The sequence below is a fragment of the Oncorhynchus kisutch genome, unplaced genomic scaffold, assembly GCF_002021735.2.
Source record: "Oncorhynchus kisutch isolate 150728-3 unplaced genomic scaffold, Okis_V2 scaffold3238, whole genome shotgun sequence".
NCBI classification, from domain to species: Eukaryota; Metazoa; Chordata; class Actinopteri; order Salmoniformes; family Salmonidae; genus Oncorhynchus; species Oncorhynchus kisutch.
The window spans coordinates 399,058-419,474 of record NW_022265183.1 but is presented as its reverse complement, the minus strand read 5'-3'; the positions used below and the strand labels follow the sequence as shown (position 1 = coordinate 419,474).

Genomic DNA, 20,417 nt, shown 5'->3' with positions numbered 1-20,417 from the left:
AAGTAGGAAACCTGGAATCCTGTTATTTTTTTTGGGGGAAAGTTAGAAGCATTTTCCCAGCCTATTTCAACATACTGTAGTGACTTAATACTATGAAACCTAGTGTTCGTTTAGCAGGCATTAGGTGGCCGGTTGTTATAGCAGGTCTACAGGTAGCTGGGGGGAGGCATCTGGGGGGAGGGGGGTGGGGGGGGGGGGTGTTCCCTGAGACCTCCAGCCAATCACAGCCAGGGTCAGAAGTAAAACGTCATGGGTCAGCTAGAGAGGTCACAGGGAACAGAGGAGTATTAGCCCAGATTCCAAGGCTTGCAGCCCCAATTATCCACTTCCTCCCCCAAAAGTGTACCCTTGCACACTTCCCATCGTGGATTTAACCAAATGGGAGGGAAACTCCAGCCAATCCGATGCTTTTAAATCCACGACGGGCAATGCTCAAGTGCACCCTTCAGGAAGAGAGAGGGGGAATTGGGCTAAGAGAGGAGCTACCATCGACAGTACACCAATAACTTTACCCCATACACAGAAGCCAAAGGTCGAGTGCTGAAACACAAAGGTCAATCGCAAAGGTCGTGTCCCAAAAGGCCCCTCATTCCCTATATAGGGCCCTACATTATGGCCCCTCATTCCCTATATAGGGCCCTACATTATGGCCCCTCATTCCCTATATAGGGCCCTACATTATGGCCCCTCATTCCCTATATAGGGCCCTACATTACGGTCCCTCATTCCCTATATAGGGCACTACATTATGGCCCCTCATTCCCTATATAGGGCCCTACATTATGGTCCCTCGTTCCCTATATAGGGCCCTACATTATGGCCCCTCGTTCCCTATATAGGGCCCTACATTATGGCCCCTCGTTCCCTATATAGGGCACTGCATTATGGCCCCTCGTTCCCTATATAGGGCCCTGCATTATGGCCCCTCGTTCCCTATATAGGGCCCTACATTATGGGCCCTCGTTCCCTATATAGGGCCCTACATTATGGCCCCTCGTTCCCTATATAGGGCCCTACATTATGGCCCCTCATTCCCTATATAGGGCCCTACATTATGGCCCCTCATTCCCTATATAGGGCCCTACATTGTGGCCCCTCATGCCCTATATAGGCACTACATTATGGCCCCTCGTTCCCTATACCGGGCACTACATTATGGCCCCTTACTCCCTATATAGGGCACTACATTATGGCCCATCACACCCTATATAGGGCACTACATTCTGGCCCCTCATTCCCTATACCCGGGCACTACATTATGGCCCATCACGCCCTATATAGGGCACTACATTATGGCCCCTCGTTCCCTATACAGGGCACTACATTATGGCCCCTTACTCCCTATATAGGGCACTACACTATGGCCCATCACGCCCTATATAGGGCGCCACATTATGGCCCATTGCGCCCTATATAGGGCGCCACGTTATGGCCCATCACGCCCTATATAGGGCGATACATTATGGCCCCTTACTCCCTATATAGGGCACTACATTATGGCCCCTTACTCCCTATATAGGGCACTACATTATAGCCCCTTACTCCGTATATAGGGCACTACATTATGGCCCCTTACTCCCTATATAGGGCACTACATTATGGCCCCTTACTCCCTATATAGGGCGATACATTATGGCCCCTTACTCCCTATATAGGGCGATACATTATGGCCCCTTACTCCCTATATAGGGCGATACATTATGGCCCCTTACTCCCTATATAGGGAACTACATTATGGCCCCTTACTCCCTATATAGGGCACTACATTATGGCCCCTTACTCCCTATATAGGGCACTACATTATGGCCCCTTACTCCCTATATAGGGCACTACATTATGGCCCCTTACTCCCTATATAGAGCACTACATTATGGCCCCTTACTCCCTATATAGGGCACTACATTATGGCCCCTTACTCCCTATATAGGGCACTACATTATGGCCTCTTACTCCCTTTATAGAGCACTACATTATGGCCCCTTACTCCCTATATAGGGCACTACATTATGGCCCCTTACTCCCTATATAGGGCACTACATTATGACCCCTCGTTCCCTATACAGGGCACTACATTATGGCCCCTTACTCCCTATATAGGGCACTACAATATGGCCCATCACGCCCTATATAGGGCACCACATTATGGCCCATCACGCCCTGTATAGGGCACCACATTATGGCCCATCACGCCCTATATAGGGCGCTACATTATGGCCCATCACGCCCTATATAGGGCGCTACATTATGGCCCCTTGCTCCCTATACAGGGCGATACATTATGGCCCCTTACTCCCTATATAGGGCACTACATTATGGCCCCTTACTCCCTATATAGGGCACTACATTATGGCCCCTTGCTCCCTATATAGAGCACCACATTATGGCCCCTTACTCCCTATATAGGGCACTACATTATGGCCCCTTACTCCCTATATAGGGCACTACATTATGACCCCTCGTTCCCTATACAGGGCACTACATTATGGCCCCTTACTCCCTATATAGGGCACTACAATATGGCCCATCACGCCCTATATAGGGCACCACATTATGGCCCATCACGCCCTGTATAGGGCACTACATTATGGCCCATCACGCCCTATATAGGGCGCTACATTATGGCCCCTTGCTCCCTATATAGGGCGATACATTATGGCCCCTTACTCCCTATGTAGGGCACTACATTATGGCCCCTTACTCCCTATATAGGGCACTACATTATGGCCCCTCGTTCCCTATACAGGGCACTACATTATGGCCCCTTACCCCCTATATAGGGTACTACATTATGGCCCATCACGCCCTATATAGGGCACTGCATTATGGCCCATCACGCCCTATATAGGGCACTGCATTATGGCCCATCACGCCCTATATAGGGCGCTACATTATGGCCCATCACGCCCTATATAGGGCGCTACATTATGGCCCATCACGCCCTATATGGGGCGATACATTATGGCCCCTTACTCCCTATATAGGGCACTACATTATGGCCCCTTACTCCCTATATAGGGCACTACATTATGGCCCCTTACTCCCTATATAGGGCACTACATTATGGCCCCTTACTCCCTATATAGGGCACTACATTATGGCCCCTTACTCCCTATATAGGGCACTACATTATGGCCCCTTACTCCCTATATAGGGCACTACATTATGGCCCCTTACTCCCTATATAGGGCACTACATTATGGCCCCTTACTCCCTATATAGAGCACTACATTATGGCCCCTTACTCCCTATATAGGGCACCACATTATGGCCCCTTACTCCCTATATAGGGCACTACATTATGGCCCCTTACTCCCTATATAGGGCACTACATTATGGCCCCTCGTTCCCATACAGGGCACTACATTATGGCCCCTTACTCCCTATATAGGGCACTACATTATGGCCCATCACGCCCTATATAGGGCACTACATTATGGCCCACCGCGCCCTATATAGGGCACTACATTATGGCCCATCACGCCCTATATAGGGCGATACATTATGGCCCCTTACTCCCTATATAGGGCGATACATTATGGCCCCTTACTCCCTATACAGGGCACTACATTATGGCCCCTTACTCCCTATATAGGGCACTACATTATGGCCCCTTACTCCCTATATAGAGCACTACATTATGGCCCCTCGTTCCCTATACAGGGCACTACATTATGGCCCCTTACTCCCTATATAGGGCACTACCTTATGGCCCATCACGCCCTATATAGGGCACTACATTATGGCCCATCACGCCCTATATAAGGCACTACATTATGGCCCATCACGCCCTATATAGGGCGATACATTATGGCCCCTTACTCCCTATATAGGGCACTACACTATGGCCCCTTACTCCCTATATAGGGCGATACATTATGGCCCCTTACTCCCTATATAGGGCACTACATTATGGCCCCTTGCTCCCTATATAGGGCACTACATTATGGCCCCTTACTCCCTATATAGGGCACTACATTATGGCCCCTTACTCCCTATATAGAGCACTACATTATGGCCCCTCATTCCCTATATAGGGCCCTACATTATGGCCCCTCATTCCCTATATAGGGCACTACATTATGGCCCCTCGTTCCCTATACCGGACACTACATTATGGCCCATCACGCCCTATATAGGGCACTACATTATGGCCCATCACGCCCTATATAGGGCACAACATTATGGCCCATCACGCCCTATATAGGGCGATACATTATGGCCCCTTACTCCCTATATAGGGCACTACATTATGGCCCCTTACTCCCTATATAGGGCGATACATTATGGCCCCTTGCTCCCTATATAGGGCGATACATTATGGCCCCTTGCTCCCTATATAGGGCGATACATTATGGCCCCTTACTCCCTATATAGGGCGATACATTATGGCCCCTTACTCCCTATATAGGGCACTACATTATGGCCCCTTACTCCCTATATAGGGCGATACATTATGGCCCCTTGCTCCCTATATAGGGCGATACATTATGGCCCCTTGCTCCCTATATAGGGCGATACATTATGGCCCCTTACTCCCTATATAGGGCGATACATTATGGCCCCTTACTCCCTATATAGGGCACTACATTATGGCCCCTTGCTCCCTATATAGGGCACTACATTATGGCCCCTTACTCCCTATATAGAGCACTACATTATGGCCCCTTACTCCCTATATAGGGCACTACATTATGACCCCTCGTTCCCTATACAGGGCACTACATTATGGCCCCTTACTCCCTATATAGGGCACTACAATATGGCCCATCACGCCCTATATAGGGCACCACATTATGGCCCATCACGCCCTGTATAGGGCACTACATTATGGCCCATCACGCCCTATATAGGGCGCTACATTATGGCCCCTTGCTCCCTATATAGGGCGATACATTATGGCCCCTTACTCCCTATATAGGGCACTACATTATGGCCCCTTACTCCCTATATAGGGCACTACATTATGGCCCCTCGTTCCCTATACAGGGCACTACATTATGGCCCCTTACCCCCTATATAGGGTACTACATTATGGCCCATCACGCCCTATATAGGGCACTGCATTATGGCCCATCACGCCCTATATAGGGCGCTGCATTATGGCCCATCACGCCCTATATAGGGCGCTACATTATGGCCCATCACGCCCTATATAGGGCGCTACATTATGGCCCATCACGCCCTATATGGGGCGATACATTATGGCCCCTTACTCCCTATATAGGGCACTACATTATGGCCCCTTACTCCCTATATAGGGCACTACATTATGGCCCCTTACTCCCTATATAGGGCACTACATTATGGCCCCTTACTCCCTATATAGGGCACTACATTATGGCCCCTTACTCCCTATATAGGGCACTACATTATGGCCCCTTACTCCCTATATAGGGCACTACATTATGGCCCCTTACTCCCTATATAGGGCACTACATTATGGCCCCTTACTCCCTATATAGGGCACTACATTATGGCCCCTTACTCCCTATATAGAGCACTACATTATGGCCCCTTACTCCCTATATAGGGCACCACATTATGGCCCCTTACTCCCTATATAGGGCACTACATTATGGCCCCTCGTTCCCATACAGGGCACTACATTATGGCCCCTTACTCCCTATATAGGGCACTACCTTATGGCCCATCACGCCCTATATAGGGCACTACATTATGGCCCATCACGCCCTATATAAGGCACTACATTATGGCCCATCACGCCCTATATAGGGCGATACATTATGGCCCCTTACTCCCTATATAGGGCACTACACTATGGCCCCTTACTCCCTATATAGGGCGATACATTATGGCCCCTTACTCCCTATATAGGGCACTACATTATGGCCCCTTGCTCCCTATATAGGGCACTACATTATGGCCCCTTACTCCCTATATAGGGCACTACATTATGGCCCCTCACTCCCTATATAGAGCACTACATTATGGCCCCTCATTCCCTATATAGGGCCCTACATTATGGCCCCTCATTCCCTATATAGGGCCCTACATTATGGCCCCTCATTCCCTATATAGGCACTACATTGTGGCCCCTCATGCCCTATATAGGCACTACATTATGGCCCCTCGTTCCCTATACCGGACACTACATTATGGCCCATCACGCCCTATATAGGGCACTACATTATGGCCCATCACGCCCTATATAGGGCACAACATTATGGCCCATCACGCCCTATATAGGGCGATGCATTATGGCCCCTTACTCCCTATATAGGGCACTACATTATGGCCCCTTACTCCCTATATAGGGCGATACATTATGGCCCCTTGCTCCCTATATAGGGCGATACATTATGGCCCCTTGCTCCCTATATAGGGCGATACATTATGGCCCCTTACTCCCTATATAGGGCGATACATTATGGCCCCTTACTCCCTATATAGGGCGATACATTATGGCCCCTTACTCCCTATATAGGGCACTACATTATGGCCCCTTGCTCCCTATATAGGGCACTACATTATGGCCCCTTACTCCCTATATAGAGCACTACATTATGGCCCCTTACTCCCTATATAGGGCACTACATTATGGCCCCTCGTTCCCTATACAGGGCACTACATTATGGCCCCTTACTCCCTATATAGGGCACTACCTTATGGCCCATCACGCCCTATATAGGGCACTACATTATGGCCCATCACGCCCTATATAAGGCACTACATTATGGCCCATCACGCCCTATATAGGGCGATACATTATGGCCCCTTACTCCCTATATAGGGCACTACACTATGGCCCCTTACTCCCTATATAGGGCGATACATTATGGCCCCTTACTCCCTATATAGGGCACTACATTATGGCCCCTTGCTCCCTATATAGGGCACTACATTATGGCCCCTTACTCCCTATATAGGGCACTACATTATGGCCCCTTACTCCCTATATAGAGCACTACATTATGGCCCCTCATTCCCTATATAGGGCCCTACATTATGGCCCCTCATTCCCTATATAGGGCCCTACATTATGGCCCCTCATTCCCTATATAGGCACTACATTGTGGCCCCTCATGCCCTATATAGGCACTACATTATGGCCCCTCGTTCCCTATACCGGACACTACATTATGGCCCATCACGCCCTATATAGGGCACTACATTATGGCCCATCACGCCCTATATAGGGCACAACATTATGGCCCATCACGCCCTATATAGGGCGATACATTATGGCCCCTTACTCCCTATATAGGGCACTACATTATGGCCCCTTACTCCCTATATAGGGCGATACATTATGGCCCCTTGCTCCCTATATAGGGCGATACATTATGGCCCCTTACTCCCTATATAGGGCGATACATTATGGCCCCTTACTCCCTATATAGGGCACTACATTATGGCCCCTTACTCCCTATATAGGGCACTACATTATGGCCCCTTGCTCCCTATATAGGGCACTACATTATGGCCCCTTACTCCCTATATAGGGCACTACATCAACTCGTGGTAGTTGTCCAGTCCCCCCCCCCCCTCAACTCGTGGTAGTTGTCCACCCCCCCCCCCCCCTCACCTCGTGGTAGTTGTCCAGTCCCCCCCCCCCCCCCCCTCACCTCGTTGTAGTTGTCCAGTCCCCCCCCCCTCACCTCGTTGTAGTTGTCCAGTCCCCCCCCCCCTCACCTCGTTGTAGTTGTCCACTCCCCCCCCCTCACCTCGTTGTAGTTGTCCAGACCCCCCCCCCCCTCACCTCGTGGTAGTTGTCCAGTCCCCCCCCCCCCTCACCTCGTGGTAGTTGTCCAGTCCCCCCCCCCTCACCTCGTTGTAGTTGTCCAGTCCCCCCCCCCCCCTCACCCCGTGGTAGTTGTCCAGTCCCCCCCCCCCTCACCTCGTGGTAGTTGTCCAGTCCCCCCCCCCCTCACCTCGTGGTAGTTGTCCAGTCCCCCCCCCCTCACCTCGTTGTAGTTGTAGTTGTCCAGTCCCCCCCCCCCCCCCCCCCCCCCTCACCTCGTTGTAGTTGTCCAGTCCCCCCCCCTCACCTCGTTATAGTTGTCCAGTCCCCCCGTCCCCCCCCTCACCTCGTTATAGTTGTCCAGTCCCCCCGTCCCCCCCCCTCGTTATAGTTGTCCAGTCCCCCCGTCCCCCCCCCTCACCTCGTTATAGTTGTCCAGTCCCCCCGTCCCCCCCCCTCACCTCGTTATAGAAGAAGTGTACAGTGTGGTTGTTCAGTTTGAGTGACAGGGTCTTCAGGAAGGAGATATAATAGGCCATGATCTCCTCGTCTGAAAAGTCAAACTTGTGAACGATGATGGAGTTGACGTGGTTGTTGGACAGCAGGTAATCTAGAGGAGGAGAGATGAGGAGAAAAGTTATACAACTGAAATATCTGATTCAGGCTGATTAAAACTAACTGGGGCATCTAAACCACAGGTGGCCAGTGTGTGTGTGTGTGTGTGTGTACTCACAGAGCGACGTCTCGTGGCTGATATTTTCAAACAGGATGTTGAGCGTCTGGAGTAGCTGGACACAGACGTAGCGGCCGGACTTCTGGCGAAGGATATTCAGGAAGAACGCAAACATATTCTTCTCCAGGAAGAAGCTGAGAACAGAGAAGAGTACAGAGTAGAATAAAGTAGAGTAGAATTAAGCAGAGTACGGTACAATAGAGAGGAATAGAGTAGCATATAGAGTAGAATAAAGTAGAGTAGATTAAAGTAGAGTATGGTACAATAGAGGAATAGAGTAGAATAAAGTAGAGTAGAATTAAGTAGAGTATGGTACAATAGAGGAATAGAGTAGAATAAAGTAGAGTAGAATTAAGTAGAGTATGGTACAATAGAGGAATAGAGTAGAATAAAGGAGAGTAGAATTAAGTAGAGTGTCGTACAATAGAGAGGAATAGAGTAGAATATAGAGTAGAATAAAGTAGAGTAGAATATGGTACAATAGAGAGGAATAGAGTAGAATATAGAGTAGAATAAAGTAGAGTAGAATATGGTACAATAGAGAGGAATAGAGTAGAATATAGAGTAGGATAAAGTGGAGTAGAATTAAGTAGAGTATAGTACAAGAGAGGAATAGAATAGAATATAGAGTAGGATAAAGTGGAGTAGAATTAAGTAGAGTATAGTACAAGAGAGGAATAGAATAGAATATAGAGTAGAATAAAGTAGAGTATAGTACAATAGATAGGAATAGAGTAGAAGAAAGTGGAGTACAGTGCATTGGATAGGAATAGAGTAGAATAAAGTAGAGTACAGTACAATAGATAGGAATAGAGTAGAAGAAAGTGGAGTACAGTACAATAGATAGCAATAGAGTAGAATAAAGTAGAATAAAGTAGAGTAGAATTAAGTAGAGTATGGTACAATAGAGGAATAGAGTAGAATAAAGTAGAGTAGAATTAAGTATAGTACAATAGAGAGGAATAGAATAGAATATAGAGTAGAATAAAGTAGAGTATAGTACAATAGATAGGAATAGAGTATAATAAAATAGAGTATAGTACAATAGATAGGAATAGAGTAGAATAAAGTAGAGTACAGTACAATAGATATGAATAGAGTAGAATAAAGTAGAGTATAGTACAATAGATAGGAATAGAGTAGAATAAAGTAGAGTATAGTACAATAGATAGGAATAGAGTAGAAGAAAGTGGAGTACAGTGCATTGGATAGGAATAGAGTAGAATAAAGTAGAGTACAGTACAATAGATAGGAATAGAGTAGAATAAAGTAGAGTATAGTACAATAGATAGGAATAGAGTAGAAGAAAGTGGAGTACAGTGCATTGGATAGGAATAGAGTAGAATAAAGTAGAGTACAGTACAATAGATAGGAATAGAGTAGAATAAAGTAGAGTATAGTACAATAGATAGGAATAGAGTAGAAGAAAGTGGAGTACAGTACAATAGATAGGAATAGAGTAGAATAAAGTAGAGTATAGTACAATAGATAGGAAAAGAGTAGAATAAAGTAGAGTACAGTACAATAGATATGAATAGAGTAGAATAAAGTAGAGTATAGTACAATAGATAGGAATAGAGTAGAATAAAGTAGAGTATAGTACAATAGATAGGAATAGAGTAGAAGAAAGTGGAGTACAGTGCATTGGATAGGAATAGAGTAGAATAAAGTAGAGTACAGTACAATAGATAGGAATAGAGTAGAATAAAGTAGAGTATAGTACAATAGATAGGAATAGAGTAGAAGAAAGTGGAGTACAGTGCATTGGATAGGAATAGAGTAGAATAAAGTAGAGTACAGTACAATAGATAGGAATAGAGTAGAATAAAGTAGAGTATAGTACAATAGATAGGAATAGAGTAGAAGAAAGTGGAGTACAGTACAATAGATAGGAATAGAGTAGAATAAAGTAGAGTATAGTACAATAGATAGGAATAGAGTAGAAGAAAGTGGAGTACAGTACAATAGATAGGAATAGAGTAGAATAAAATAGAGTATGGTACAATAGATAGGAATAGAGTAGAGTACAGTACAATAGATAGGAATAGAGTAGAGTATAGTACAATAGATAGGAATAGAGTAGAGTACAGTACAATAGATAGGAATAGAGTAGAATAAAGTAGAGTACAGTACAATAGATAGGAATAGAGTAGAGTATAGTACAATAGATAGGAATAGAGTAGAGTACAGTACAATAGATAGGAATAGAGGAGTAGAACAGAAAAGAGTAGAATAAAATAGAGTCGTGGTTAAAGTCTTACTCGAAGACGGAGCTGTCGTTCTGGTCTCCCCAGATGAGTATCTCAGTGATGGAGCGAATGGTCTCCACCAGCAAGTTCCTGTTGCTGTCTGTTACCGTCGTGTTCTTAGTCAGGACATGGTACATATACCTAGAGGGAGGAGAGAAGGAGGGAGGGAGGGAGAAGAGGAGGGAGAAGAGGAAAGGAAGGGATGAGAGGATATGGACAATGGTAGAAAACAGGTTGTTTTTCAGTAAAACGTGTGGTGGCTATACCGCACTGTCAATTTGAACTGGCACACCCACTCTGGACCACAGAATATGACTAGCCTACCGTCACATAGACGGGATGGTATGGACTCATAAACTAACCCTAGTATATCTAGCTGTTATAATGACACCCATCATGTAGCTAGCTAACGTTAGTAGATCTAGCTGTCATCAAGTAATGACACCAATCATGTAGCTTAGCTAGCTAACGTTAGTATATCTAGATGTTATAATGACACCCATCATGTAGCTAGCTTGCTAGCTAAGGTTAGTATATCTAGCTGTTATCAAGTAATGACACCATAATGTAGCTAGCTAGCGTTAGTATATATATCTGTCATCAAGTAATGACACCCATCATGTAGCTAGCTAGCTAACGTTAGTACATCTAGCTGTCATCAAGTAATGACACCCATCATGTAGTTAGCTAGCTAACGTTAGTATATCTAGCTGTCATCAAGTAATGACACCCATCATGTAGCTAGCTAGCTAACGTTAGTATATCTAGCTGTCATCAAGTAATGACACCCATCATGTAGCTAGCTAAGGTTAGTATATCTAGCTGTTATCAAGTAATGACACCATCATGTAGTTAGCTAGCGTTAGTATATCTATCTGTCATCAAGTAATGACACCCATCATGTAGCTAGCTAACGTTAGTACATCTAGCTGTTATCAAGTAATGACACCATCATGTAGTTAGCTAGCTAGCTAACGTTAGTATATCTAGTTGTTATCAAGTAATGACACCATCATGTAGCTTAGCTAGCTAACGTTAGTATATCTAGATGTTATAATGACACCCATCATGTAGCTAGCTAGCTAACGTTAGTATATCTAGTTGTTATCAAGTAATGACACCATAATGTAGCTTGCTAGCTAACGTTAGTACATCTAGCTGTTATCAAGTAATGACACCCATCATGTAGCTAGCTAGCTAACGTTAGTATATCTAGCTGTCATCAAGTAATGACACCCATCATGTAGTTAGCTAGCTAACGTTAGTATATCTAGCTGTCATCAAGTAATGAGACCCATCATGTAGTTAGTATATCTAGCTGTTATCAAATAATGACACCCATCATGTAGTTAGTATATCTAGCTGTCATCAAGTAATGACACCCATAATGTAGCTAGCTAGCTAACGTTAGTATATCTAGCTGTCATCAAGTAATGACACCCATCATGTAGTTAGCTAGCTAGCTAACGTTAGTATATCTAGCTGTTATCAAGTAATGACACCCATCATGTAGTTAGTATATCTAGCTGTCATCAAGTAATGACACCCATCATGTAGTTAGCTAGCTAGCTAGCTAACGTTAGTATATCTAGCTGTTAACAAGTAATGACACCAATCATGTAGCTAGCTAACGTTACTATATCTAGCTGTTATAATGATACCCGTCATGTAGCTAGCTAGCTAGCTAACGTTACTATATCTAGCTGTTACAATGATACCCGTCATGTAGCTAGCTAGCTAGCTAGCTAGCTAACGTTAGTATATCTAGCTGTTATAATGACACCCATCATGTAGCTAGCTAGCTAACGTTTCGTAGCAGTCATATACATCTGACATTGTTCACATAGTTGTGGCAAGGAAACAGTAACGTTAGATAACTAACGCATTTGGTTTAACAGTACAAGCTAAGTGGATTAGCTAGGTATGCTAACCATGTTAACGTTAGTTTAGTACACTATCGGGGTTAGCTGGCTAATTCGACCAAACAGTTGCGTTTTGTAACAGAAACAAAACAGAATCATTTAAATTGGACAAATTCAGGTAGGTTCCTCCCCGTTCCGTTAATGTTGCTACCGTTTAAGTAACGTTTTGTAACAGAACGAGCGTAATGAATACACCCCCGCAGGGTAACCTTAGCAATTATGCTAGTTACTTACTTGAGATGGTCCAGGGAATGAATATTTTTTGTTTTCCCCTGTCCTCCTCCCCAACTCCGTGACCGACCGAACATAGTTGCACTTTTAAAAAAAGATGTTGATGCTAGCTTAGTTTTTTTTTGCCTGTTATATCAATCCCATCACGTCCATATATCCCGTACAAGGTGTCCAATATATATATATATATATATATAGCTAACAAAATATCTAGCTAACCAAATAGCTCTGGCTAAGTAAGCGAGAAGGGGACATATCCGAACGTATCTTGAGAGGAATAACGCGTTACGTAACTGGTTTAGTGCCGGGGATTTTGGGACATGAAGTTTCTTTGTTGTGTTCCGGTAACACAATTTCATTAAAATGACAGTTACAGAAAACTACAAATCCCAAAAGAGTTTTGGGGGAAAAAAATCTAACCGGTTTTTTTTCTCCAACATTTCGGGGACGTTGATTGGTCTTCATCCTACAACGATGAACACAGCAGCCAATCAAATACCAATGCGAGGAGCCATCGACGAAAACGCAACGAACGTCAAAACCGATTGATTAGGCGGGATCAATGTGATCGATGTCTCAGTTGACCATTCACAGGACGGTATTCGTATGATGAACCAATCAAATGCTTAAGCTATATAGACGTATCTGTACTGTTTTGACCGTAAGGTCGGACTGTTTTGATGCAGTTAGCGGAAATGTTGACATGAAAATTTAACGGGAGGTCTGGATTATCGAATTTATTTCCATCGATAGAACATATTCCTGTATAATAATAGAACGCTATAGTCGTTGGCCGGTAATAGCTAATCAGGGGAGGCATGTTGCAAATAACGCAACAGTTTTTTTTCCTTCGACCTTCTCAGAGAATATCAAGAATGCATCGAGTTAAAACTGTGTTTACGTGAACTAGCGGTGTCGAGCTGAACGTTTGTTGTTGTTATAGGTTATTTCGTGAACCTCCTAACTAATGTCAAATCGCTTGATAGCTGTGCTATTGCAAAAGCTGGCATTTCAGGACAAATCATTGCTGTCTTCCCTGAAATGGACACTCCAAATACACTACCCAATATTACTGCTGGTCTCAGAGCAATGACACTGTCCTTATCCTGCTCCTTGTCAACATAACTAGCTGAGCTAAACTTTCCCGGTTTAGTTTTCTATGACACTCAAAACTTATGCTCGACTAGATTCGTTGGAATCGCTCCTCCACGAACTTCCCTGTATGTTTTATCTGGGCCTGTTTTTTGTGAACGTTTTGATCCTCTACTATGCCTTTCTAATGGAATACATCGTCCTGAATGTGGGGATAGTGTTTCTACCGGAAGATATGGACCAGGCGCTGGTGGACCTCGGGGTACTATCTGACCCGGCCTCTGTCCCTTACGACACGGACACAGAACTCGATGTTTTCGAGAGGTACCTGGAGTGAGCTGAGGCCCAAGGCTAGAGAGGCAGAGAGAAGCGCCGCTGCACCGGCATGCTCCGCCGGGGTGAACTGGACTCCTACCGGCCTGTGGTGATGATGATGATGATGATGATGATGATGTTGGGAGAGACTGATACTGGGAACTCCAGGAGGAGGATATTTGTCTTGGCTTGGAGCAACATTGGCTGCAGGATGAAAAAGTAAGGAGGGATAGAATGATAATGGTGATAGGATGACAGTTTGCTGCTGCAGTGATGCCAGGTGTGGGTGATCCAGAATGGGGGTGATGCCAGTGGTGGGGGTGATGCCAGGGGTGTAGGTGATGCCAGAAGTGTAGGTGATGCCAGAATGGAGGTGACGCCAGGGGGGTGGGTGATGCCAGAATGGGGGTGATGCCAGTGGTGGGGGTGATGCCAGGGGTGTAGGTGATGCCAGAATGGAGGTGACGCCAGGGGGGTGGGTGATGCCAGAATGGGGGTGATGCCAGAATGGGGGTGATACCAGGGCTGGGGGTGATGCCAGAATGGGGGTGATGCCAGTGGTGGGGGTGATGCCAGAATGGGGGTGATGCCAGAGGGGTGGGTGATGCTAGAATGGGGGTGATACCAGGGGTGGGTGATGCCAGAGGGGTGGGTGATGCCAGAATGGGGGTGATGCCAGAATGGGGGTGATGCCAGAGGGGTGGGTGATGCCAGAATGGGTGTGGGTGATGCCAGAATGGGTGTGATGCCAGGATTTGGTTTGAATTGGGTTGGGCCCTCATCTCAACCCTGTAACATCCCTGACTACCCTCTATGTTGTAGAGAGGATCAACCCTGTAACATCCCTGACTACCCTCTATGTTGTAGAGAGGATCAACCCTGTAACATCCCTGACTATTCTCTATGTTGTAGAGAGGATCAACCCTGTAACATCCCTGACTACCCTCTATGTTGTAGAGAGGATCAACCCTGTAACATCCCTGACTACCCTCTATGTTGTAGAGAGGATCAACCCTGTAACATCCCTGACTACCCTCTATGTTGTAGAGAGGATCAACCCTGTAACATCCCTGACTACCCTCTATGTTGTAGAGAGGATCAACCCTGTAACATCCCTGACTACCCTCTATGTTGTAGAGAGGATCAACCCTGTAACATCCCTGACTACCCTCTATGTTGTAGAGAGGATCAACCCTGTAACATCCCTGACTACCCTCTATGTTGTAGAGAGGATCAACCCTGTAACATCCCTGACTACCCTCTATGTTGTAGAGAGGATCAACCCTGTAACATCCCTGACTACCCTCTATGTTGTAGAGAGGATCAACCCTGTAACATCCCTGACTACCCTCTATGTTGTAGAGAGGATCAACCCTGTAACATCCCTGACTACCCTCTATGTTGTAGAGAGGATCAACCCTGTAACATCCCTGACTACCCTCTATGTTGTAGAGAGGATCAACCCTGTAACATCCCTGACTACCCTCTATGTTGTAGAGAGGATCAACCCTGTAACATCCCTGACTACCCTCTATGTTGTAGGACCTACAGTCCTATAGTAAATACATTAATTCATACTTTAACCTACAGTCCTATAGTAAATACATTAATTCATACTTTAACCTACAGTCCTATAGTAAATATATTAATTCATACTTTAACCTACAGTCCTATAGTAAATACAGGCTATTCCTGCCCATCTTTAACCTACAGTCCTATAGTAAATACAGGCTATTCCTGCCCATCTTTAACCTACAGTCCTATAGTAAATACAGGCTATTCCTGCCCATCTTTAACCTACAGTCCTATAGTAAATACAGGCTATTCCTGCCCATCTCTAACATGTGGCCCCTTGTCTTCTCCACAGGTTGTCAAGGCTCAAGACCAGATATCTGGAGAGAGTCAGAACCAACAGACAGACAGGACAATTCACAGCAGAGTTACCTGTCAAAACTGTCTTAACTAGCCAATCAACAAGCAGAACTGTCTAACTGTGGCCAATCAACAAGCAGAACTGTCAAACTGTGTCCAATCAACAAGCAGAACTGTCTAACTGGCCAATCAACTACCAGAACTGTCGAACTGTGTCCAGTTAACATGAAGAACTGTCTAACTGGCCAATCAACAAGCAGACCTGTCTAACTGTGGCCAATCAACAAGCAGGACTGTCTAACTGTGGCCAATCAACAAGCAGACCTGTCTAACTGTGGCCAATCAACAAGCAGACCTGTCTAACTGTGGCCAATCAACAAGCAGGACTGATTAACTGTGGCCAATCAACAAGCAGACCTGTCTAACTGTGGCCAATCAACAAGCAGACCTGTCTAACTGTGGCCAATCAACAAGCAGGACTGACTAACTGTGGCCAATCAACAAGCAGACATGTCTAACTGTGGCCAATCAACAAGCCGGACTGTCTAACAATCAACAAGCAGACCTGTCTAACTGGCCAATCAACAAGCCGGACTGTCTAACAATCAACAAGCAGACCTGTCTAACTGGCCAATCAACAAGCCGGACTGTCTAACAATCAACAAGCAGACCTGTCTAACTGGCCAATCAACAAGCAGGACTGTCTAACTGGCCAATCAACAAGCAGACCTGTCTAACTGGCCAATCAACTAGCAGGACTGTGACTGGCCAATCAACTAGCAGGACTGTGACTGGCCAATCAACAAGCAGGACTGTCTAACTGGCCAATCAACAAGCAGGACTGTCTAACTGGCCAATCAACAAGCAGCACTGTCTAACTGGCCAATCAACAAGCAGACCTGTCTAACTGTGGCCAATCAACAAGCAGACCTGTCTAACTGTGGCCAATCAACCAGCAGGTCTGTCTAACTGGCCAATCAACTAGCAGGACTGTGACTGGCCAATCAACAAGCAGGACTGTCTAACTGGCCAATCAACAAGCAGGACTGTCTAACTGGCCAATCAACAAGCAGAACTGTCTAACTGGCCAATCAACAAGCAGAACTGTCTAACTGGCCAATCAACAAGCAGACCTGTCTAACTGGCCAATCAACAAGCAGACTTGTCTAACTGGCCAATCAACAAGCAGAACATTGCGCGATCAGGGGACAACGGCACACTAACTCTGACCCTAGAGAACTGACCTAGGATCAGTCAACCTGACAGGACTGTAGTGCTTACTAACTCTGACCCTAGAGAACTGACCTAGGATCAGTCAACCTGACAGGACTGTAGTGCTTACTAACTCTGACCCTAGAGAACTGACCTAGGATCAGTCAACCTGACAGGACAGCACTGTCGTGCTTACTAACTCTGGCCCTAGAGAACTGACCTAGGATCAGTCAACCTGACAGCACTGTAGTGCTTACTAACTCTGACCCTAGAGAACTGACCTAGGATCAGTCAACCTGACAGGACTGTAGTGTTTACTAACTCTGACCCTAGAGAACTGACCTAGGATCAGTCAACCTGACAGCACTGTAGTGTTTACTAACTCTGACCCTAGAGAACTGACCTAGGATCAGTCAACCTGACAGAACTGTAGTGTTTACTAACTCTGACCCTAGAGAACTGACCTAGGATCAGTCAACCTGACAGGACTGTAGTGTTTACTAACTCTGACCCTAGAGAACTGACCTAGGATCAGTCAACCTGACAGCACTGTAGTGTTTACTAACTCTGACCCTAGAGAACTGACCTAGGATCAGTCAACCTGACAGGACAGCACTGTAGCGCTTACTAACTCTGACCCTAGAGAACTGACCTAGGATCAGTCAACCTGACAGGACTATAGTGCTTACTAACTCTGACCCTAGAAAACTGACCTAGGATCAGTCAACCTGCTTCAGGTTCTTCTACACTTCTGTTAAAGACTGTTTTAAACAACCAGGAAACCAGCAGTTATTTCTGGTTGTATATCAGCGCCATCTGGCTTAGTTCATTGATCCTGCTTTTGTATCTTACCCCTGAGGAGGAGTGGACTGGAGAAGTGTTGTGTTATTAAGAGATGTGTGGTATGAAAAACATTTGACAGATTGTGGTCAGGTCCTCCCCTTCCTCCTCCTCTTCCTCCTACCTGTCCCGTCTCTCGTCGTTCATCTAGGCCACTGTAACGGGTGTGAACAAACACAGGTGACTCTTGTTTAGTACCGATCTAGGATCAGCGTGCGGGGGGGCGGGCAGGAAGTGACCGTTAGATCGGTGCCTGTAGACTCTAGAGGCAGCTTCACCTTGCTCTGACTCTGACTCTCTCAAAGGCGAGAGGTCTATGTTCATGTTGTGTCTGCCAATCAATAATCAATAATACTGTATCAGCTTGGTCCTGATCAATAACCCACCACTGACCAGCTGCTGGCAGTCACCAGGCTGCTTCCCTGCTAGGCTCCTCCCCACCTGAATAACATCTCCCAGCGTGCATTGGGCTGGACGGCTGAAGTACCTGGTGACTTTACTGCTAATGTCAATCAACCTCTACTCTATAACGGCTCATAAGGGATTAGACTGGGTTTATAATGCAGTGTTGTTCCTCTGCTCTGCCGGCTGTGTATTATAATGGAGGGGGGGAGTCTCACCCCACCCACCTGTAGATGGCAGGAACACCCACCTGGGGGGTGGGACACCCTGGGGCCTTTACGGCAATAGAAGGCTCTGATGCCATACCCCCCCCCCACCTGTAGATAGCAGTAACACCCCCCCCCCCAAACCACCTGTAGATAGCAGTAACACCCCCCAACCACCTGTAGATGCAGGAACACCCCCCCCCCCCACCCCAACCACCTGTAGATAGCAGTAACACCCCCCCCCACCCCAACCACCTGTAGATAGCAGTAACACCCCCCCCCCACCCCAACCACCCGTATATAGCAGTAACACCCCCCCCACCCCACCACCTGTAGATAGCAGTAACACCCCCCCCACCCCAACCACCTGTATATAGCAGTAACACCCCCCCCCCACCCCAACCACCTGTATATAGCAGTAACACCCCCCCCCCACCCCAACCACCTGTAGATAGCAGTAACACCCCCCCCCACCCCAACCACCTGTAGATAGCAGTAACACCCCCCCCCCACCCCAACCACCTGTAGATAGCAGTAACACCCCCCCCCCACCCCAACCACCTGTAGATAGCAGTAACACCCCCCCCCCCACCCCAACCACCTGTAGATAGCAGTAACACCCCCCCCACCCCAACCACCTGTAGATAGCAGTAACACCCCCACCCCACCCGCACCACCTGTAGATAGCAGTAACACCCCCCCCCACCCCAACCACCTGTAGATAGCAGTAACACCCCCCCACCCCAACCACCTGTAGATAGCAGTAACACCCCCACCCCACCCGCACCACCTGTAGATAGCAGTAACACCCCCCCCCACCCCAACCACCTGTAGATAGCAGTAACACCCCCCCCACCCCAACCACCTGTAGATAGCAGTAACACCCCCCCCACCCCAACCACCTGTATATAGCAGTAACACCCCCCCCCCCACCCCAACCACCTGTAGATAGCAGTAACACCCCCCCCCCCACCCCAACCACCTGTAGATAGCAGTAACACCCCCCCCCCCACCACCTGTAGATAGCAGTAACACCCCCCCCCCCCCCCCCCACCACCTGTAGATAGCAGTAACACCCCCCCCCCCCCACCACCTGTATATAGCAGTAACACCCCCCCCCCCCACCACCTGTAGATAGCAGTAACACCCCCCCACCCCCCAACCACCTGTAGATAGCAGTAACACCCCCCCCCCACCACCTGTATATAGCAGTAACACCCCCCCCCCCGCACCACCTGTAGATAGCAGTAACACCCCCCCCCCCACCACCTGTATATAGCAGTAACACCCCCCCCCCCCACCACCTGTATATAGCAGTAACACCCCCCCCCCCCACCACCTGTATATAGCAGTAACCCCCCCCCCCCACCCCAACCACCTGTATATAGCAGTAACACCCCCCCCCCCCCCCGCACCACCACGCACAGCAGCCATTTTAAACCAAAACGTTTCAGCAGTGCACATCAGCTGACAGTAGAGAGGTGAGGAGGACATCTTACACCCTATTCATCATCAAGACACCCCAGCCTTCACGTCCTCTTCATCATCATCATGAAGACATCCCCACCCAGCACCAGCCTTCACATCATCATCATCATGAAGACATCCCCCCCAGCACCAGCCTTCACATCCTCTTCATCA

The 20,417-nt window shown here is 47.0% G+C and overlaps 2 protein-coding genes across 2 annotated transcripts in view; one reads left to right on the top strand and one right to left on the bottom strand.

Moving 5' to 3' along the window:
* Positions 1-13,068, bottom strand: part of clec16a (C-type lectin domain containing 16A) — a 95,032-nt gene extending 81,964 nt beyond the window's left edge. Inside the window, 4 exon segments of the mRNA XM_031820316.1 lie at positions 8,164-8,312; positions 8,436-8,569; positions 10,697-10,825; positions 12,841-13,068. Of these exon segments, the coding sequence (XP_031676176.1) occupies positions 8,164-8,312; positions 8,436-8,569; positions 10,697-10,825; positions 12,841-12,914 (486 nt within the window). The 5' untranslated portion in view covers positions 12,915-13,068.
* A 450-nt stretch (positions 13,069-13,518) lies between these two features.
* dexi (Dexi homolog (mouse)) lies at positions 13,519-18,926 on the top strand. Its single transcript, XM_031820326.1, has 2 exons — positions 13,519-14,463; positions 16,112-18,926. The coding sequence occupies exon 1, from the start codon at positions 13,997-13,999 to the stop codon at positions 14,264-14,266; it is 270 nt and encodes an 89-aa protein (XP_031676186.1). The 5' UTR covers positions 13,519-13,996; the 3' UTR covers positions 14,267-14,463; positions 16,112-18,926.
* The last annotated feature ends 1,491 nt before the right edge of the window (positions 18,927-20,417 follow it).

What these genes read in the sequence shown, in the direction of transcription:
- dexi (XM_031820326.1), top strand. Translation starts at nt 13,997, where the DNA reads ATGACACTCAAAACTTATGCTCGACTAGATTCGTTGGAATCGCTCCTC.